At 38.1% G+C, this 23,145-nt stretch overlaps 1 protein-coding gene across 2 annotated transcripts in view; it reads right to left on the reverse strand.

Moving 5' to 3' along the window:
• Nucleotides 1–23,145, reverse strand: part of brsk2a (BR serine/threonine kinase 2a) — a 214,767-nt gene that overhangs the window by 41,805 nt on the left and 149,817 nt on the right. For both annotated transcript variants that reach the window (XM_087796672.1, XM_087796671.1), the window contains exons 4-7: nt 21,164–21,304; nt 7,914–8,030; nt 1,313–1,346; nt 1,098–1,166 (exon numbers count right to left, since the gene is read on the reverse strand). In XM_087796672.1, coding sequence (XP_087652798.1) covers nt 1,098–1,166; nt 1,313–1,346; nt 7,914–8,030; nt 21,164–21,304 — 361 coding nt within the window. The remainder of the gene's footprint in view (nt 1–1,097; nt 1,167–1,312; nt 1,347–7,913; nt 8,031–21,163; nt 21,305–23,145) is intronic.

Below are 23,145 nucleotides of genomic sequence, written 5' to 3' on the forward strand. Positions count from 1 at the left end.
GAAACACCAAAGCTGAATGAAAGTATCAGGTATTTTGTATTTTTTTGACGTTTTTCTAGTTCTTTTGGTTGTTTTATTGTTGTAACTCAGCTGGAAACTGTAACCATCCTAAAAATCCATTTACAAGCAATACATTAAACCCTCCTTGGCAGAGGTAATAAAGTGTCTTTGGAAAGAATATTGCTTGAGGAGTGTTTATTACAAGATATTGAAAGTTTATCGAGTCGAGGAACCTTTGAGCCACATGAGTCATGCCCATATTGTTTAAAAAAAAGTATTTGAAATACGTGATGTAGCAACTACCAGTAGGGTACATCAGAATCCATTTGTTGTTGTTTTAAAAACAAGACCGAAATTTGTTATGGTGGCATTTAAAAAATGTAATTAAATAAAACAAATGAAATCAAACGTCGTTAATAAAATAAAATACTATGCATGTAAATAAAATAAGGTACATTTGCATAAAATGGTATATCAATAAGTACATTCAACTTAATCAAACTACGGATAGATTAAGCTTCCCAGACGCTCATAGAAAGCTCCCCTCAGCAACTATAATATCATATTTTTATATTTCTAAAAGGTAGAACATTTTTCAGTATTTTCATATTTTGATTTTCCTATAAATATGTATTGTAAGTAAGTAAGTAATGGTTATTTCTAAAGCGCCTTTCTAGACCAGGGTCACAAAGCACTTAAACAATCAAAAGCAATACTGATTTACAAATAACCATTACTTACATTTAAAAATACCTACAAATTTTAAAAAAAACTCTAAAAGGTAAAGACACATAAAACCAACACAGGAGTCCCAGGAAAAAAAGAAAAAGCACAAATAAAAATGTCTTGAGATGTTTCTTGAAGGAGTCAGTAGATCCATCAAACACAGAGGGATAGGAAGATCGTTAGATCGAGTTTTAAGGATTGGGGAAATGTGAGTTCTTCTACTAGAGCAGGTCAGAATTCTCGCCGCAGAGTTTTGTATTAACTGCAGGCGAAACAGCTTCTTCCAGCTTCAGAATGTTTTAAAGGATTGTGTGTTGACTCCCACAGTTACACCGTCACAAACGTGAAGAGGAGTAATCCTGGAAACTCACCACCAAAAGGGCGAAGAGAATAACCCCGCAGCTCCAGACGTCGGCTTTCCTCCCGTCATACTTCTCCCCCTGAGGATCAGAGTGTTTGTTAGCGACCGGTGAAATGAAATCAAGCCTCGTAAAGACGGTGAAGTCGGCCTGGTGTAGAAGAGGAGCGAGGCGAGCGGAGGAGGAGATTTAATTACACCGAACAGCAGGAAGCGTCAGAGACTCACCCTAATGACTTCTGGACAGGCGTAGTGCGGAGATCTGCGGGCCAAATGGGGATGACAAAGACATAAAAGAGGAGTTATTCACTGTAATTACTTCATCATAACATCGTCATCATCACAATAAGCAACACAAGGACGAAAGGTTTTTTTTTAACAGATAAGATAGGGAGGTTTTTTTTAGATTCAGAGGGCGTTGTTGTTGTTTTGTGGACGTCTGGCTCAAGGGCGTCCTCTCACAGCAGACGGTGAACCGGCCCACTAATCTTTACAGCACCTGGATGGACTGACAGTAAATCAAATAGTCGCTGTCAAATCCTCATCATGGGAAACATGAACTGAAGCGTTTTTTAAAATTTGAGAAATCTGGAGCCTCATGTACAAAGAAGTTTGTGGATCTTCTAGTAAATACGGTTGGACACTCAAGTCCAGAAAATGGGGGAAAGTACAGAGATATTCAGATTCATAATTGTGAACATGCACACAAATAAAAACACTTTTCTTGTCAGGATATTTAACTCTCTACTTTAAATATCCTGATGCTAATCCGTAGTGTGTTTTTCTTCTCGTGTGTTTTATTTTATTTTTTGTTTTTATTTTATTTTTATTTTATTCTATTTTATTTTGTTAATAGTGTTAAATGTCTAATATTGTAAATAATCTGTATATTTTTTTTATTATCTCTTTTATTATTTCTTTTTTCCTTGCACTTTATTTTTTTCAACTGTGCTGTTGTAAAAGTGTGTTTCCCCTCTGGGGATGAATAAACATTTTCTATTCTATTCTATTCTATTCTTTGTACATCCCATGGTGATGCATTGAGCAGTAAATAAGGACGTACGCCTTCAAACGTGTCGGGAAGTCCGACCTTTTTAATGCTCTTTTCATTATTTACACACATGGACTTTGACGTGGAAAAGTATTTCTGCACGTTTTTTGCGCGTACGATCCCTTAGCACAGAACATGAGGCTTCATCTATTGAAAACTTGGGAAAAAGAATCACGTCTTGTTTTGTTCACACACACAATACATTTTTTCACCAAAATAAATCCTCAGATAACAGCATTAGTTTCAGCAACACCTCACCACCACCATCCTGTGATTTAAGGAGAGGGTCTGGGGCTCTAATGAGGGATCCTCACAGGAGGGCAAACAGGAGGTGTTGTGTGCTCACCAGCATCACACCTGGCAGTCGGAGCTTCCTCACGCCCGTGAACACACAGACGACTCGCAGGGAACGCCGCCACCAAGTGTTTAAACAAGTGCCCGAGCAATCTCTGTCTCTCTGATTGCCAGTGTCTGAGGTGATTATGCAAACCAGGAGGAAAACACGAGCGACTTTGGGAAACACAAGCCTTTTGATTTGTTCTGCTAAATAGCTTCGACGCAGCAACTGCAGCTGGAAACTGATCACACACAAAAAATATTGGATTTATGGAGAATTTTGGAAGAAAATCCATCAATTTAACTTCTTAAATAAATCGATTCAAGGGAATGAGGCTCGGATGGATTCAAAAAATACCAGACATTTTTAATTATGTTGGTAAAAAGCCGATAAACATCAACATTTTTATTTTGATATATCACAAAATATTTTTATACGTTGAGATGTTAAGTCAAATCTTTTTCCTGGCTACTTAGGGCAATAGGCGGGGGACACCTGGAGCCAGTCCATCGCAGGGAACTCAGAGATACACGACCGTTCACACACTAACACACTCACAACTACTAACAATTTAGAGTTCTCAATCAACCCCTAATGCTTTTGGAGTGTTAGAGGAAACCGGAGTGCCCGGAGTAAACCCAGGCACTAACCGGGAGAACAAACAACCTCCACACAGAAATGCCATACGTAGCCTTAAGCTGGGAAGCGAACCCGCAACCTTCTTGCTGTGAGGCGGTCACACCCAGTGTTAGTCACTTAAAAAACAACTTTTACTTTTCTTTTTTCTCATGCCATCTAATGTAGTTGATGTGCAGACGTATGTAGGGTTTGAAAAAAAATACATATTTATACCGTGTATTAGGAGGTTATATCCAAGATCAAAGTATCGTGATATGCTGCTGCAGCAATTATTTAAATATTTAATTCTTAATACTTTTTTTAAGTCATGTGTACTTAAATATGATGTTTATTGGGGACACACTGACCAGTATTTACTAATATGTTCTTACAAGTTCTTAAAGTATTTTGTATGACTTTAATCACGTAATAAATGTTTTTCCTTCGACCTTTATTTCTTAAAAAAAGGAAGTAAGTAATATAAAACTTAAAAAGTAAGTAAGTAAAATTTAAAAATACATTTTCAAGTGGATAATAAGTACATTTGTTTTATATTTATCTTTCACAAGGATTTTTTTTTTTTTAAAGGAAACTTCTTTATTTTTATCTACTGTCTTTTCACAAACAAGTTTTGTTCTGATTTTGGTTTGGGACTTTTTAACATTTGAGATAATGAAACGTCATTCATGGACTACAGAACTTTGCAATACACCGATTTTTTGGGTTAAAAGGTATTGGACCTGGTGTAGATCACTAACATTTCAATTACATGTGCAATTCTAAGCGGTTCATCAACAGAAGTTAACATATTTGCAGCATTTTACTCAAAGATATGTTTAAATGGGTGGTCTAAGTAAATATAACACTATTTCAAGTCTTCAAGAACAAAGAGGACTGGAAAAACAACTTGTATTCAAAGTCATTTTATCTTATTTAAGCATGTAAAGACATGTTGTAATAGCTAGATTATTGTGGAAGTAAGTTCCAGAATGCACTAAAAAATCCACAAATTTGATTCCATATATTTATCCATTTAGTTTGTTATCTTTTTGTCTCTGTTTCACTTTATTTTAACCTATTTTTTGGAGCATTTATAGGTTCAATGTTTAATATGGTTTACTGGTAACAGTCTTATTCCATGAGCATAACTCAGTTTTTTCAAAATAGTATATTTACCATAAAAGGATATATCGCCACTGGGTGAAATCATTTACCTGAATATTTTGAAAAGAAAAATGCCTGAGGTAAAAAAAAACAAAAGGTAAAATGTCGAGCTCCACAGCACCTGGTGCTCTGCGTGATAATAAAAAAAAGGGGGGTTGACGGAATAAAGTGGAAGAGAAAGTTCATTTATCAAGTCATTTTCCACCATCATTTGTTCAGCTTCTCACTGTTAACACAAGTTAATTTCCCTCCATCAATCAATGCAACTAAACAAACAGCAAACGCTAATGAACTCCCGGCTGCGTCGACACACACCGCGTGTACTTCCATGGATTCTGTATCTACGGCGTGTGGATTGGCTCGCAGGCTTCCCTCCCTCCACCTGAGGCTGCTCCCTCCACTCAGCTCCATTACCCGTGGCAAACGGAATACATTTGTGTCAGACGGCTGCGTGCGGAGAGAGGCCAGATAAATGCGTTTAATTAAAAACTGTCATATCTACACTTAGAGACGGGACAGTCGGAAGAGCACGGACGATCAATAACTACGCATCCATTGACTGACACCTACATTAGCTGGAGGCTCGCCAGCACGGATGCCGCTTATTTAGACGGAGAATTTTCTTACTTTCAACTGCTTTTTTCTAGTTCTTCGCTCGCGGTGCCGTACGAGAAGGAAAGACGATCAAATATTCAGATTTGCCGGAGGGCATGTTGCACAGCTGAGTAAAACCTGTCACGGACCATCTTTTCCAGGGAAGACTGGAGTGTCCACCATGATGTAATCCACCAGATTATAACATAAGAGTCGACACGTGACCTTCTGTCAGATGTTGAGTAACAACTAAAGAGTGGCTGGAGGATGAAAGTGAGATGTCACGATACTGAGCTGGGATTCACTCCAAGATGCTGATGAAGGAACGATTTAATTCCTCATATAACTTTGAGATCATAATTCAAAAATGAAGATGCATATATTTTTTGTTATTATGGCGTCTACTCTACAGAAAATCTTGCTCCATTGAATTCAAATTTCACTCATTTTCTAATCACGCTCATGTGGACTAAGGGTTGGGATTATTTTCAGAGTAATCTGTTCCTTTTTAGAGTAAAAGAGCAAAAATGTTTGTTCATTTTAATGTAGCGACTGTTGTCTTCGTCTTCATATTTGTCCAAAAAGACACTTAAAAAAACATCCAAATATGTTCGTCTGTAACGTCCTTCTTGTATTGAAGCCCCGACATGAGAAATGATTCAGAAAAAAACGCATACATGTCTGTTTATTTTTTATTTGTTTTAAGCAACTTTATAACTTCTTATAATAAAAAAAATGACGGTTAACTCTGAAAACAATACCAACCCTTAGTGGACATGAGAGTGGATGGAAATTAAGTGAAATTGTGGGCGAAATTAGTCCTAAAAAATGTAAAGACGTGTCAAAATGCAAAAACCTTTTTTATTAAACTGCATAACATATGTTTCAATGTTATTTTAAATACAAATCCTGACAAATTCTTATTTTTATTAAGAACATGTGCAATTTATCTATATCTAGAAAGTGCCACAATTATATATTTAATCATTATTATTATTCAGGCGACTTTGATATGATGATAATCTATTTGGAAGTTATATCAGGACTAGTAAATTCAACTAACCCCCGCGATTCATTTCAGCTGTGGTTAAAGTGAAGAAGTCAAAAACTGCTGCGTTTGTACTGATATAAATGTCCTAAATAATGTGTTTCAAACTCCAGCTTCACAGGCCAAATGTGGCCGCTAAAGTCGTTTTAAGTGACCCAGTGGATAATTGGATGAAAATAAAAGTATATTCATATTGATATGATGAACTTTTAAATATGCCAGTGTTTTAGATAAGACAATTATACAGAGAATTACAACAAGACTTTTTTTTATTGAATATTAAATAATAATAATTATTGACTTAAATGCGAAAATGATTTTCGCCCCCTTGTTTGATCGAGCATCTAGTGCGTCACAATATTATTTTTTTCTTTCTTTTTCTCTTAACGTAAGGGACTTTAAACAAATGTATTATTTTTAAACATTTAAATGTAGAAACAGAGCTTATTTAGTAGCGACACATTGGAAAGAAACTACCAAACTGGATAAGGGACTCGACCACAATTGCAATTCTATAGTTTTCCTTTCAAAATAAAAGTCTCATCATATTTCTGTGAAGGCCACGGAAAACACAAACGGCCAAGAGAGACGATCTGTGTGAAGAACTTTGAAGTTATGTGTCAAGACACACAACTGAAGCTACTGACACAACAGAGTTTAGCCTCAGTCGCACATGACTAGGATTGATAATCTCACATGAAGACGGCCTCTAATCCCAGAGGTGACGAGCATTCTGCCAAAAAAACACAACAGCTTCTGGGGTGACCTTTAACAATAGAGCAGTTAGCTCATGTCTCTGGCGAGAACAAGAGAAGAAACACTCTCCCAGAGCATCGGTGAAATTGCGACACTTTCCAAGCTGTTTTTGTTTTTATGCACCGCACACGTCGTAAAGCCCACCTCTGGCTCGGTCGCCTCTTTTATTGGCCGTTCAGAACCTGCACTCCGTCGACCGCTCTTTAGGGTTAAATAAAAACTCTCCACCGATATGAGGCTTGTGTCCTCGAGTGCGTGCAGTCCTTTTCCGGCCAGAGATTGATGCGCTTGGTGCGCTCGTGACATCATAAAAACACATCAGATGAGGCGGAGGGCAGCAGTGTGTGTGGCCGGAGAAGTGATCGCTCTTGGGAGTAGACGCCGTCGTCCATTTGTCCCCCCCAAAAAAAAGAAAAATCAACACAGAGAGACAAGAAGGTGGCGCCAAGCAGAGAAGAAGATAGCTCCACTTATTATCACTGTGTCGCAACTGGCTCAGAGTCGTACTACAAGACATGTTTCTCCACATTAGTAAGAACATATTTGAATGTTCACTTGGATTAACTAATAATAACTATGATGCATTCAGGTGCCTTCTAAATTATGGGAGGAAAAAAAAACGTTTTTATCCCAGTATTTCACATTTAGATGATGATTAATTGACATTTTTAATAATAGCTTTGCACAGTCACTCTTCTGACACTAGGGGGAGGCAGAAAACATATTTCCAATTCAAAGTATTGAGGCTTTAGTTTAGCAAAACCACTTAATTCAAGTTGTTTAGATGCAGATCTTGGTAGATTTTAGAAGTGCATACATTAAACAATGTAGGGTCTAGTTAAGATGGCATTAAAGGAAGTTTCTATTTTAGTCCGTCTTGTACGTATTTAAAAAAAAAGAAGAATCTTTTTGAATCTGGTGCTTTTCATGAGCTCTCGATGAGGTAAACATGTGTTTAAAAGTATTTTAAAATAATTAAACCTGATCAATGGCTTGTTTCAAAGCCATTTAAAGAATAGAGTTCAGTTCTTAACTATTTGTACTGCTAACAGGGACACATTCCCCCAATATATATACAGTATATTGGGTCAATTATGTTTTACTTTAAGTAAACGTTTGTATGATTGCACTTTCTACATTTTACTTATCCATTACTACTGATGGGGAAAAAGAATGGTGTCTGTAGTAGCAATCCATGACCATGTGGGGGCAGCACACGGAGCTGACATCCTCATCAATCAATATTCCAGCTCTTACTCACCCACAGCTGGTCTCCAGGAGACTGTCCCCGACCTGAAGGGAGGCCATGCCGAAGTCCGCTATCCTGATGTTGTTCTTCTCGTCTAGTAGCAGGTTCTCTGGCTTCAGGTCCCTGTGGCTGCAGAAACACGAGGCACATTAGAAAAACGAGTTCAAATCACTCGTTTCTTTTATCTTGGGAAATTAGGTGAATCATTCGCTGCGAGCTCGACCCCCTTTTAAAATCTGCAAGTGCCATCTTTTTTTCGTTTTTAGCTCACAACCTCTTTTGATCTCCCCGGACCAGAGGATTGCACCTCAAGTCCAGAGTGCGACAGTCACCTGCTGTGTCCTTCCATCCTTCTGCTCCCCCCTCCGAGCTTCTTATCCGCCCTCCGGCTTGTCTAAGGGCATCAGGGGGAGTCTGTCGTGGAGGTGACGTTCATTTGCGGCGAGCACAGCGGGGAAGGGGATGAAGTCTGAAGGACGGCGATATCTTCCTTTCATATCACGAAGTGGGGTCAGAGGGGTTAAAATCTTCATTTCCATGAGCGGGGAGATCAAAGCAAGAGTGGAAATGAGTGTTTTATCGGGAGTTTAACATCAGCTCCCGGGTTGAAAGTTGGCTTGTTTAACATGTTGGTGATATAAGAGGGGGGGGGGGGGGGGGGGGCTTCATTTCTCTTATCAATACCGAGTTTCGGCGAGAGCAACACTGCTGCACGGGACGATCCCAACATCTTTCATCTTCCGAACAAACGCAAAAAAAAGCTCCTCATCACGATGGACGTTTAACCTCTGATGACAAGCGCTCGGTGTACGACTCCCTTCCTGTCCTGAGGGATGAGCTGTCAGACAGTTTGTTATCAGGCTGGCAGTCGCTGTGATCCCGGTTCTAATTGAGATAAAACACAGATAGCATCTAAAGGAACCCCCGTCCCCTCTTCCTTCCCTCCCCGCGGCTACAACGGTTAGCACTTGACACCACCGCTATTTGGCGTTCTTTAATAATGTCAGAGCCTGAGAGGAGGGAAGAAATATGAAGCGACATGTTTACAGAGCTCTAGAGATCCAACGACACATTCATAAAGTTTCTAACGATTATAACCCGCTTATAAACAGTTTAAAGCAAATATGGACAATTAAGTTCCTCAGGGGACACATTATATACTGTGGTAAGGGACCGTCAAGCCAATAGAAAAAACAAACATAACCTAAATAAAAAATATACAAACAATAAATAGATTTTATTATACCAGAACATTTTTAAGCTTAATACTTGTTTTACATAATATAGTATATAATATATTATAATACCTACTTCATTTTTAAAAAATAGAAAAATAAAAATAAAATACCATAAATTGCATGTTTTTTGCTAAACAATTCCTCAATTTACCTCAAAATTATTTGGAGGAAAAGAAATACCTAAAAAAAGTACAAAAAAAGGAAAATAGGAGGGGGGAAACAAAACATGTTATAGTGCCGTTATATGTTTAAATGAATAAAACAAATAAATACAAAATTTAACTTTGATCTCATGTGGGCAGCATAGATACAGTCATAATGGCTGATAATGTATAAAATAATGACCTGTCCTTTTTTAAAAAGTATTTTATAATAAAAAATATTCCATCAGTCTCAGACCAACAAAGACATTCCGTACAAAGAAAAGGAAGAAATACAAATTATAAAACCAAAAAATGTAACATGAACAACTGAAGTATTTGAAGATTATAATTAGAAAAAATTGATTCTATTATTTTAATTAAAAAGTATTATTGTATTTTTTGTATGGTTATAAAAATACTATTTCTTATGTGTTTTTTTTTCCTTCCAGATAATGTATCGCCCCCCCCCTTTTATTTCACACCATTGTACACAATCATCGCCTCTCAAAAGAAAATGTTGTGTTTTTTGATGCAGGCGGACACCTTCATTTAACACCAACTTTATTCATCTAATTTCTCCCTAAAAATGTTCTTCTCAACTTCTCAATCGCCTGGCTAACAAAAGTTAATTTCACAAACCTTTTATTCCAATTATAATCACAGACTTTAGAGACTATAAGAGATTCTTTTTCGGTGGGATATAATTATCAAAGCAACAGAAATAATAGCCTAAATGGGAAGAATATCAAAGAAAAATACCAGATAATTTGGTCTAATAACTTTAAAACCTCTACCATTAACACTCAAACTGGACCAAACCTTCCGCATCGGCCTCAATAAATGCTGTTCTGCCTAATTTGGAGGTTGCGCGTGTCTACAAGCTTTACGTCCCAGTGGAGCAGTTAGACGAGATTTTTTGAAATCTAACACGCCGCTCTTAATTGCCTGTGATCATCTCCATGTTCCACGCTGATATCTGCTGTTTAACAGAAGGTTGTAATGGCAGAGTCCTCTTGGGGCTCACAAGCCCATAATATGCCCGCCATGTTCACGATAATGAACGGCTTCTGTAACTGGATGACAAAAGCCTAAAGAAAAAGAAACATTTACTTCAGAGGGATTAGACACAAGAGCTTGTTTAATGTTGTTGCGATGGTTTGCTGCGCGATGATAATTAGCGAAAAACCGGACCAGCTACAAATATCACTAATGGCTCTTTTTTGACGTTAGAACCCGACTGGAGGATATTGGCTCTTGTTGCTGTGTTTCGTGGTGTGTTTAAGTGATCATCGTATTATAATAGCTGCCGTACAGAGAGTTCAGTAATGAATGATGAGCACTTCTGGCTAAACATTTTACTATAATAAAACTCAATTTGTGTGTAGTATCTTGATGAAGGTCAGTTTAAATGTGATTGATCTTTCAATAGAATAACCATCCTTAGCATGAAACACTTGGGGATGTTTGACACAAACCTTTTTTTTCCAAATATCTTTGAGAGAATACAAAGCGCTTTAAGATATAAGGCTGGATTATATCACGGATCTAAGTTGGAGCCTGACCATGAATAGCTCTGAAAGCAAAAACTGGAATTGATCCTGAAAGAAACTGGGGGCCGAGTTTTAAGGATAAGGGAAATGTGAGTTCTCCTACTAGAGCAGCTCAGAATTCTCGCTGCAGAGTTTTGTATTAACTGCAGGCGAGACAATAAATAAATATAATAAAAACGCATAATTAACATGATTACTAGTTGTTGAATTTTCAAATGGGAAAGTTATTATTATAATAGCTGCTGCACTGCATTTTGGGACCAAAAGCATGAGGGGTGGAGGTTTTTTTGCTGGTTGACCATTATTAATAAGGAAATAAAGGACGATATTTGACTTGAAGTTTGACCATAAAGTTTCATAACTTTATACATAAAATTTGGAAATCCCTAATAGTGACAGAGGTCACTATTAAAAAGTATACAAAAATATAAATGTACAATTGAGAAAAATTGTACCAGAAACCAAAGTGTTAAAGTAACACTTATTCAGATACAGTGACTTTTTAATACACCTTGTTACATACAGTATAACCTGATATTGAAGTACTTTTTTTTTTTTTTCTTTTTAGTATTTATTTTATTGAGTATTGTTTTGATTGTTTAAGCGCTTTGGGTCCCTGGTCTAGAAAAGCGCTCTACAAATATAAATGACTTACTAACTTACTTTCATAATGATTTAATCTGTCAAACATTTACACATTTTTTTTTAAAATATAAATTAGAAACATAAGTGTTTATTTTTCAAGAATCTCGTGACGTGAGCCATAATTCCCTCAATAAAAAAAACATTATTTCACTCTAGTACCCCCCTCGCCCCCACTCATGTTCAAGACTGGAGTGTTTGGACAGCTACAGTACTTAATGGATTAGATGTGGCAAGAAGCCACTGATATGTTATTTAGAGCAGATTCATTTTCCTCTGGGCTTGTCAGAAGAAGGATTGTTGCTGGTAATGCTGTGACTAAAGAGTGGGATTAAAGTGACGGCTGGATCATTGATAAGCTATTTGGTTTGTTATGCCAAATCTGCGAGTGTTTACCAGTTGAGAGAAAATGGGCCGAGCAGGGAGAATAAGTAGATGTGCTGTCAGAGAAGAAGCAGTGAAGTGTTGGGAGAGTTTGAAAACATGTGGTTTGTCCTGTCAACTTATAGAATCATAGGCTTAGAAATAATTAACTTGTATCACTGGTTTCTAAATGATTTCTATGTGTAAACAGATTCACATATCTAAAACAGTTCTTTAACTACTTGTCACCGTATATAATAATGTTGCCTTGAATTGGTTTATTGCAATTTCATTGTGACTTTTGACTGTTTCTTATTTGTTATGATTGCATTGTTATTTCATTGTGATTGCAATTGTGAACCGATGTGTTGTGGTTGCATTCAATTTTAACTTGAGTTTATATTGTGTTGGTATTTGCTTTGCATTCAAAATTGTGTTGAAATTGCGTCAAAGTTTGCTTTACAAATGCTTTACGATTGCATTGCTTTGTATTTGTGTCACCATAGCACTTATTGAATGTGTTTTTGCATTTGTGTTTCTATTTGCGTACCATTTGTGTTGTGATTGCATTGCGTTGAGATTGCGTTTGCTTAGTGAATGCATTTGTGTTACATTCGCGTTTGTGTTGAGGTTACATTTGAGTTTTATGATTTGCATCTCCATCGAACCTGCTTTTGTGTGGTTTTTGAGCAGCGTTTGACTTTGAGTTGTGTTGTGTTCCCTAAGATTTGTGTAGCATATAGTAAGAGTCACCAACTTATAGGTGTTTTCCTCGTATGCTTTTTGTATTAAAGCCGCCATATTTGTTGACTCATATCATTTACCATGTCCTCCTCTAGCATGTATTTCATTAAAACCAGAGAAAAATACATTACATTTAAAGTCAATGTAGAATTTTATTGTACTTTTACTGTGAATTTTGTCACTTTTGTTGTTAAACTGATGACTGAACCAGTTGATGAACGACATTAAAATAAACGGTCTGCATCAATCTTATTTGATGACTACATCTTTCGCTTTCTCCGTCGTAAGAAACATCAAAAACAAAAACGGGACATGAAAAGACTTCCATCTCTTTTCCTTGACATTCATAATGATGATGGACTTTCTGTGGTGTCATCTGTAAAAAGAAAAAATGCCTTTGAACATCAACAGCCACAGAAAGATGGGAAATGTAAACGCTTGTTGCAGAAATGAAACGGATGATGAAACTTTTCACTCTCCAGGAAACAAATTTGTATTTCTTCCACGAAGACACAAAAGATATTTTTCAAATAGCGAAAGATCAACTCCGTCGCTCCTCCGTGTTGACAGTGGCTTCAAAAGACGAGCGAGTGGGAGAAAAAGGAAGACGTGCGAGATGACACTCCTGCGTGGGCTGTGTGTGACATTCGGACCAGGAGTTTGTTCCTGACGCCGGCAAATGGTGACAGCGTTGGTCACATCAGAGTTACGGATGTCTGGGTGTGTGTGTGAGTGCATGCATGATCCCCACATAAAGAGGCATTGTGGTGGTCTCGTGGTGTGTGCTTAAGTACCTTCCTTGATAGGACTGTGGCGTCCACGCTGTCTTTACCTCACGCCCACAATGTCAGCCCGTAGAAGACGCTTTATCGGGAAGTACATGTGGATTGACTCTTGTCAGGATAGATCCTTATTGATGATCCTGCTTTTGGGGGGTGTTCATGCCCATGAAAATGTATACGGCATACTGATGAAATCTTTAAAGACTCAGTAGGTAGAATAAATACCGTCAATTACAGAGTGTGATTATGGAAAAAACTGCTCTGGCTTTAGAATGTAGCAACATCCCTCAGGAAAAGAAGACATGGTACTATTTTATCGATACCCCAAAACCTATCCAGAAACCTTACTAGGAGAACCCACATGGTTTCCAATTGTCCTTGGTCTGCCTTTAGGTTCTCCTCCCAGAACACCTTCAGAAAGAAGGCGTCCTAAAACAACTCTCAGTCTGGTGGAGCAGCGGTTCTACTAAAAGTACCACTTTAATGACGAAGCTCCGAGCACTGCTTGCGTTTGCTTGTATCTTACTTTTCAGTCACAGATGTATTTGGCCATAGACCTTTTCACCTCGGACCGGTACAGAGACCTCATGACTGAGGACACCTGATGCATCCCCTCGACCATCTCACGCTCCATCTTTCTTTCAATCGTGATCAAAATGAAGACCACAAGAGACTCACATCTGGTGGTCTCACCCACCAGTTGATAAGCACCGTCTTAGTTCCTATTGCGTTGATATACTGTACACTGTGCCTCTTAAAGAATCTATACAAAGGATGCTAGAAGAAAAACAAAAGTTTCTGGTTCCCCCTAGTGTCGGGTAATTTCCACTCACTACTAATTCTTTTCAAATTTGAATGGGATAAAGATATTTGTAATTCAAACGATAGGACTTTCTCAGACTCACTGCTGTAAAGCAGTTTGGTGGTCACATGACAGTCAGACTTTTCAGGTTGTTCAGCGTCGTGAAGAGTCATTAGGAGTATTTCATTGGATTGTATTCGGTTTGCATTGCGGTTACGTTGGCCGATATTTTATTTTTATTATAAGTATTTTATGGTATATATTTCAATAAATGGTGTATAAAATAAAATATATCTTTATTTTATACACGGTGCTTGATGATTTTTTAGTTTCAATTACATTTTAGGCCACTAGGAAATGGTTATTACCACCTCCGCAACTTAAGAAGCGAAAAAATTAACTGCAATAATCTGGGAGATAACTGGGGACGAGAGGATACAATCGACTCCAGCGACTTTAAAAAGCTAATGTTTGGACATATTTTCGGGTTTTAAAAAAGGGGGTATGTTAAGACTTCTCAGAGTCAAGTACTCGGACAATACTACAACTATATGTTGTTGTTCCGACAGTATAAAAATATATTGTACCGTTGCCGCTGTATCATGATGCGGATGGTAGCCAGATTTCGGCACGCATAATTATGAGCGTTCCTCTACACTACAGTAAACATGAAAATAAAAATAATGTAAAAATGTAAAAACTCGTACGTATTATACCTTCAAGTTCCACATTAACCTTTAAATTTAAAAAATGTACAATGTATTTATTTCAATGCAACATCCCATCATTCCTTCACTTGTGAAGAATCTACTGATGGTTCCTTGCACACGGTTCAGGACCAGAGGAGAGAAATCCTTCCAGACTATTGCTTCTTAGCTTTGGAACGACTTCTCTCTCTCTCTGTGTTTGATGATCTACTGACTCCTTCAAGAAACATCTTAAAACATTTTTATTCGTGCAGACTTTTCCTTGATTTTCTGGAACTCCTGTGTTGTTCTCGGTGTTATCTTGACGTTTTAAGTATATATTTTATTGAGTATTGTTTAGATTGTTTAAGCGCTTTGTGACCCTGGTCTGGAAAAGTGCTCAATACAAAAATATTGTTAAACACTGCAGAAAACTGACCAGAAACTGTTTCCTTCAACTGAGAAAAATCTCTAAACTTAGGAAAATGTTGTCGGAACATGATCTGGAGCTTATAATCCGTATAATATAATGCGTTTGTTTCTTCTCGTCTGGACTATTGTAACAGTTTGTTTTCATGTCTTAACAAGAAGGATGTGTCTCGTCTGCAGTTGATTCAGAAATCTGCAGCGAGAATTCTGACCCGCTCTAGTAGAAGAACTCACATTTCTCCGATCCTTAAAACTTTTCACTGGCTTCCAGTTTCTTTCAGGATCAACTTTAAAATTCTGGTTCTTACTTTCAGAGTTATTCATTGTCAGGCTCCTCCTTACATCACTGATTTGATCCAGCCTTAGACCCCAGATCGGGCTCTGAGGTCTGTGGATCAGAATCTACTGATGGTTCCTGAACACGGTTCAGGACCAGAGGAGAGAAATCCTTCCAGGCTGTTGCTCCTAAGCTTTGGAACGATCTTCCTCTCTCTTTGCGCTTGATGGATCTACTGACTCCTTCAAGAAACATCTTAAGACGTTTCTATTTGTTCAGGCTTTTCCTTGATTTTCTGGAACTCCTGTTCTGTTATCAGTTTTATCTTGACCTTTAAAATATATACTTTATTGAATATTGTTTTGATTGTTTAAGCGCTTTGTGACCCTGGTCTGGAAAAGCACTATACAAATAAAAATTACTTACTTACTTACTTACAATAAATATAAATTACTTACTTACTGGGACAGAACGTTTGACCCTGAGAAACATTGTCTCGGATTAGAAACCCATCAAACATAGAATAAGAATAACTAATCTGCTTGTAAGTTATTGGATTTAAGGTTTAAGAGGAACTCCAGATGTTTTGGTTTTGGGAATCTGTATGAATAAATAAATTTACAGAGCTGTAACCAGACGTAAAGCAGGAGCGTCTGTGGGATTCGGCTCCGTACCGGATCTCTTGTTTTTTTGAGTTAAAGTGTGTGGATGTGCAAATCTCACACCGACAGCTGTCAACTGAAAAAAAAAAAAACTCAGCCCGAGAGATGACAAAAGATTTTTGGAAACAAATTCCCGTCACCGTCTCGCGCGTTTATTACGAATTCAGACTTGTGATGTTTCTCCTCTCGTCGATCTGTTTACATCCTCCTCTTATCGTTACCTCGTTTCACTCGTCCCCGCCTCCTTTGTCGCTCCCGCTCTCTCCTCTCCAAAACTAAATTGGAGCTGAACCTGGCAGGAAACACTGAGTCACACACGGACGATTATCGCGACGTCGTCTTCATTCACTCTGAAAGGTACATCTGGCATCAGAGAGGGGATGTTGCGATGTGGGCGAGGGCGGATGCGGGAGGTGCGTCGACGGGGAGGGTTGAGGAGTTTACCCTCAGACGCATCATGAGTCACTGAGACAACACGACCCTCTAATGGCCTGCGTAGGACGACTTGCATGCAGAAATGGGGGGATGAAGGCAGAGGCGCTGGTTCATGGAGAGGATGCTGGGATCTCATTAGAGGAGGAGTGCAAGAGAGAGGAATTCTTTCCGAGCCCGAGATTGGGTGTCGGACAAAATATTTAGTGAGGAATGTACAAGGAATACATTTTCCGAGAGTCTGATGAGCAACACTGAGGATGAGTCACTCCTTGTGGTGGCTAGCTTGTGCGTATGCGTTTTGTTGATGAATAAAGTTGACGACGAGATGAACCATGGGCTGCTGCAGTGTGTTGAAGAAACCTTTGTGCTGATATTAACTTTGTCATGGTTTTAACTTCTTTTTTTTTTTTCTTCCGATCGTTGATCTTTCAGCATCAGGTGAGGATCGGTTAACCCAAAAAAAAAAGGATTTCTCACTCCGACTGTCCCAGGGATTCCACCTAATTAATTAATGTGTTGAGCTCTGAGTTGATTCTGTACGTGCAACCCATTGTATTGCACTTGCATTGGGTTTGCTCGCTGCATTTGCGGTTTATTTGTGTTACCTTTTGGTGCATTTGCGCCACATTTGCGATTGTGTTGTGTAGCATTTCTGTTTGTATAGTGTTGTATTTGCTTTGTGTTACTTTTGCATTGCATTAGAGCTGCTTTTGCGATTTGTTGCAACACATTTACGTTTGCCTCTTTTGCATTGTGTTGTATTTGCTTTATGTTACTTTTGCATTGCATTTGCGCTGCGTGTGCCAGATTTGTGTTTGCATAGTATCATGTTTGGTTTTAAGTTTACTTTGCGATGTGTTGCTTTTGCGTAACATTTGGGTTTGTGTTCTGTTTGAGTTGCATTTGTTTTACATTTACGTATATTTTCATTGTATTGTATTCGGTTTGCATTGGGGTTGTATTTGTGTTGTATTTGCGGTTCATTTGTGTTACCTTTGCCTTGCATTAGCGCTGCTTTTGCAATTTGTTGTGTCAGATTTTGCATAGTGTTTTTTCGTGTTTCCGTTCTAATTTACTTTGGATCTTGTTGCATTTGCGTCACATTTCTGTTTGTGTTGTTGTTGCTTTGCATTTGCTGCACCTTTTCGTATATTTTCATGGCATTGTATTTAGTTTGCATTATACTTGCATTTGCGTTGTTGTTGCGGCTCATTTTTATGTTACCTTTGTGTTGCGTTTGCTCCACATTTGCGATGTGTTGTGTAGCATTTGTGTCTGCAGAGTTATGCATTTTGTTGTAATTTGCTCTGTGTTACTTTTGCATTGCAGTAGCGCTGCTTTTCGGATTTTTTGTGTCACATTTGTGTTTAAATAATGTTGCATTTGTTTTACATTTACATATATTTTCATTGCATTGTATTTAGTTTTGTGATTGCATTTGCTTTGTCGTTGCATTTTTGTTGGCATAATGTTGTTTGCACATTTTGATCTGTGTTGGTTTTGCATTTGTCGGTGCATTGAGACGAAGTATTCCGCAGATGTTTGTTTACATTTTGTAGATTTTCCTTTCAACATTTTTCAACAGTTTATTTTATTTGAAAAAAGCTACATTTTATTTTGTAACTGAGCTAACCAAAGAATTAAGAAGTCTTGTGTATGCACTTCCAGGCGTTCTGGCGAGCCACAACAAAAACAGACCCGTAAATCTATTGGTGAGTCATACCGTATTGTGTGCATCTTTAGTGTCAGGGCTGCCATTAAAAGTTAATCGGCAAATAAATGCAGCTCGACAGAAGATGAACACTCAAAACAAAGTGAGGACAGATAAAAGGTTGTCTTGGACGCTGCCAGTTTGTGTCTGTTGAGCGTCACAGGTTGTGTCGATAAAGTTTTTTCTTCTGGAAGAGCGCTCACATGGTTCAGGCAACTGTCTCAACACCACCTGAACAGGGTCAACTGTCTCTTTCATCCTCTACTACATGTCTAGAAAATGATAACCTAAATCCTGCAATAACTAACAAAATAAAACTGATCAATTTACTCAAACAATAAGAAAGAAAATTTAGTTATAAAAGCATGTTTTCGTTCCATTTATGACGGTCTGGTACTTAAGAGCGGATCCGTCCGGATTTCCTGCAACCACCAGCGACAATCTCGCTCATAAAACAAAAGTTATGACGGTAACTATTTACGAGGCTCCAGCCGGGTTGAGAAGTTGTGCTAATGAGAAGAGGCCGTGTCGCCATTTAATAATGATATCGTAATATCTGCGATGTGAGCCCCCGAGTCAGTGATTATTGCGGCAAAGAAGCAAAGTTAATGTGCTGCATAATAGTCGTGTAAAAAATGATGGCTGCAAACATTATGAATAATGCACATATGGAGCCGCTTTTGTTTCTCCTCTTCAACCGTTTCGCGAAAATGTCAAAATATGGCATCAGATGACATGTATAATTAAAATGTTTATCAGCTTTATTTTCATTCATTGTTGATTCCTATGTTTTTACTTTTGGTCACACATATTAAAGTTATTTATGAATTTGCAAATAACACACAAACATAAAACAAATTAAATATGAATCGCAGTGTTTGCTGATGTCGCGAACATCATCTAAAATCTATATATTAATTAGAAATACATATAAAAGTGTTGTTATATTTTCACTTTATGTGCTTGATTAGTTTCTGTGATAATGTTTTTTGTGTATTATTCACTAAGCGCATGTTACTTATCTGTTTGAATTTGAAGGATTGATGTGTTGTTTGTGTATTTTCCCCAGACTTTCATGTGCACACATTACAGGAAATCGATTTGACTGTTAACTCTTTACGGCGGTTTAAGTCGACGCACACATGTGCCTGCTCGACAACTCTCCCCTGGAAGGATGTGCGTGGCTCCCGAATTGCCTCGAGTCATGATGATGTTTAAATTGTCTCGTAAATGAAAGTACAAACATCATTTACCAACATCAGCACCAACATGGAGGCAAATCTAAACAAGTTCATGCATCATTTAATCTAATTCCAACCAACTGATTCATCTGTATGTGGAAGACTGTTGGGAGGGCGGGGGGGTGCTGTACTGAGAGATTGTTATCAAAGAGGTATCAAAGATATAAGGATATATAAGGATTATATAAGGCTTTAATAAGGATTTGGATGATAAAAATCGTATTTAAGTTATAGGAATAAAGGCTAATCTTTAAATGTGGGTTTTTTGAGTTGGATTAGCTTTCAAAGTAATCCGGTTCTCTTAAAAACATCATTAAAAAAAAAAACATTAGACATTTTGTGATTCTGAATTTCCCGCAGACACTGCTTAAAAAGAATTTCCAAACCACAGGGGTTGATGTAATTTAATCTTCTCCTTATTTCATGAGTCATGTAGTAGAACTTTCTAGCTATTTGTAAAAGTGATCTAGTATTTCGAGATTTTTTTTTACAGCTACCAGGAAGATAAAACCAGAAACTGACAATATTTTATCTTGATTTGTTGACCAATTCATGCTGTATTTGGCAATGGCGCATCAGAAATTATTACAGCTTTGCAGTAACAATTTTCTGACATAGGCAAGAAACAAGATTATAATATAATAATATTATATGTGTTGACCCTTTAATAATTAGTAGACTGATGAATAAATAGATTTAGATTTAAAGTTACACGGTAAGCAATTTGAACTAGTACTGCTGGAGAACTAACTTTGTGGGGTAATGGTTAAAGTGATAGTTCACCAAAAATTCACCGTCATATTGACTAAGGGTTGGGATTATTTTCAGTAATCATTAAGTCAAAAATATAAATCCATTTTAATTTATCGACTGATGCTTATTTTTCTTCATCTTCATCCAAATACCCTTATACTGCTCGTCTGTAACGTCCATCTTGTATTGAAGCCTCGACAATAGGAATTGTTTCGGAAAAAGTTTAATAGTTGTGTATATTTTTAATTTGTTTGTAGCAGAAGTAATCAGTCTCTCAGCTTCACCTTAAAGTCTTCTGCTCATTGAAACACATTGCACAAGTGCGCATCTGCTAAAAAAAAGTTTAAAATACAGACTTGTTTCATTGTTTTAAATATGAATTTTGGGTGAACCAACACTTCTATTTGCTACTTTTTGGGTCAGTGGTTCGTCTAGTTCTTAACCACCATTTACTATCATGGTTTTCCTTTAAACCTTGTCTTTTTCTATTGCTTGTTCATTTTAACCAATGAAAATATAGATTAACAATTAAGATATAGTCTTGGTTGGTCCACTTTCTTCACAAATACATACATACATATAAGTAAATACATTGTTCCTGCATTATTGTACCTGGTAGAAGACATTACCGTATTTTCCGCACTATAAGACGCACCAGATTATAAGGCGAACTGTTCATTTTTGAGAAAATTAAAGGCTTTTAAGTGCGCCTTATAGTGCGGAAAATACGGTAAGTATTATACGCTCTTCTTCACATTGGAAATTCAAAGACCCGTGTAAAAAAAAAAGAAAGGTTTCACCTACCATATGGAATGACTGTGGCAGAAGTCGAGGGCAGACATTATCTGTCTGAAGAACTTCCGAGCTTCTTTAGGCGTTAACCGTCCTTTTTTCACCAGGTAGTCGAAGAGCTCACCTCCGGACACGTGTTCTAGCACAAGGTACCTGTGCGAGGAAGAGTACGGTAATGAGAATTCTTTTTACATTTTTACGAAAGCACAGATATACGTTATATGAGGTTCCTAAATATAAAAATATAAAACGTTATTATGAGTTTTGGGGGCACTGAGTGTGTGGTAATGTGTGTTTTTCTGCTTCAATAAATGTGAAAATGACGAGTGTGTTGCAGCAAAATGTATCTTCAGCTTCATTCCACTGACTCTTAAGCAGAATCTGGGGGATGTTTAACCTGAAGTAGCAATTACTTCAGCCAAAGAACCAGAAAAACACCACTTTAGACGACATCGGGAACATTTTTCAAAATGTCAACCAGTCGAGATGCGAGCGAACGATTCTTTTTATGAGAAATATTTGGACCAAGTGACAAAACCTTTGCCTCGCTAAAGAGAAGCGGGATCGCCCTCCATTGACTATCCATTTAGTCTCATACACGCCGACAACTTTCCACTTTTAGCTGCGGGAAAAAAAAAAAAAAAAAAAGCGTTTGTCATTTGGGTGCACAAAGGATGAAGCCAGAGCTGGTGACCTTTCCAGGTCTGTATAAACTCAGCTTCACAGCTTCTGAACTGAAACACCCAGATCGATAGGGTTATCTCCTCACTCGATAAGCAGCAGGGAGTTTCCTTTCTTGATTTTGTTAGATGCTAGCTGTCCCCTCACTTGACAAACAGGATCTAAAAACAAACAAACAAAAAACATTCTCCCTGAGCTCTTTTTGGGAGACATTGAAGGCTGTAAAGAACTGGAGTATTTACAGATTCAACGTCAACATTTGTGTGAATCGCATGTTGAGATTTCCTTACACAAACACAGTTGTGTTACAGGGGCTGACGATTGGATAAGGTAATCTTTAACAATTAATGAAATTAAGGTCCTTCACTTCCTATACCAAACTGACTGTCTCTTTAAAGTTGTGCGGAATACTTGCCCTGCTTCGATCAGCTAAAGATACACGTTACAAATGGTGTCACAAGTTGGATGGTGAGCACCAATAGCCAAGCATTCCATCACAAAACATGTAGACTTGATAGTTAGTTACTAGTTCAACCCTAGTTCAACCCTAAGTCAACCCTAGTTCAACCCTAAGTCAACCCTAGTTCAACCCTAGGTCAACCCTAGGTCAACCCTAAGTCAACCCTAGGTCAACCCTAGGGCAACCCTAGGCCAACCCTAGGGCAACCCTAGGGCAACCCTAGGGCAACCTTAGATCAACCCTAGATCAACCCTAGGCCAACCCTAGGTCAACCCTAGGCCAACCCTAAGTCAACCCTAGGTCAACCTTAGGTCAACCCTAAGTCAACCCTAGGTCAACCCTAGGTCAACCCTAGGTCAACCCTAAGTCAACCCTAGTTCAACCCTAGATCAACCCTAGATCAACCCTAGGTCAACCCTAGATCAACCCTAGGCCAACCCTAGGTCAACCCTAGGCCAACCCTAAGTCAACCCTAGATCAACCCTAGGTCAACCCTAGGCCAACCCTAGGTCAACCCTAGGTCAACCCTAGGTCAACCCTAAGTCAACCCTAGTTCAACCCTAGGTCAACCCTAGGTCAACCCTAGATCAACCCTAGGCCAGTACTGGTTCCAAATCCAGTACTTTTTCCTATAGTGTTTTAAGTAAAAACACGGTTTTCTGGAGATGGAATCTCATTAACACAACCACACCCATTCTGCTGAGATTTGTCAAGCACCAAAGTGTTTTACTGTGCGTCATCAATCCTAGAAGTCTCGACCTCCAATGGATACGTTGTATAAACAAAGCGTGGCGTGATTACAGCTGGCTGGAGGAGGAGTGAAGCCATTGTTACATGATAATTGACTCCGTTC

Source organism: Callionymus lyra, chromosome 8, assembly GCF_982586985.1.
Source record: "Callionymus lyra chromosome 8, fCalLyr1.hap1.1, whole genome shotgun sequence".
Taxonomy (NCBI): domain Eukaryota; kingdom Metazoa; phylum Chordata; class Actinopteri; order Syngnathiformes; family Callionymidae; genus Callionymus; species Callionymus lyra.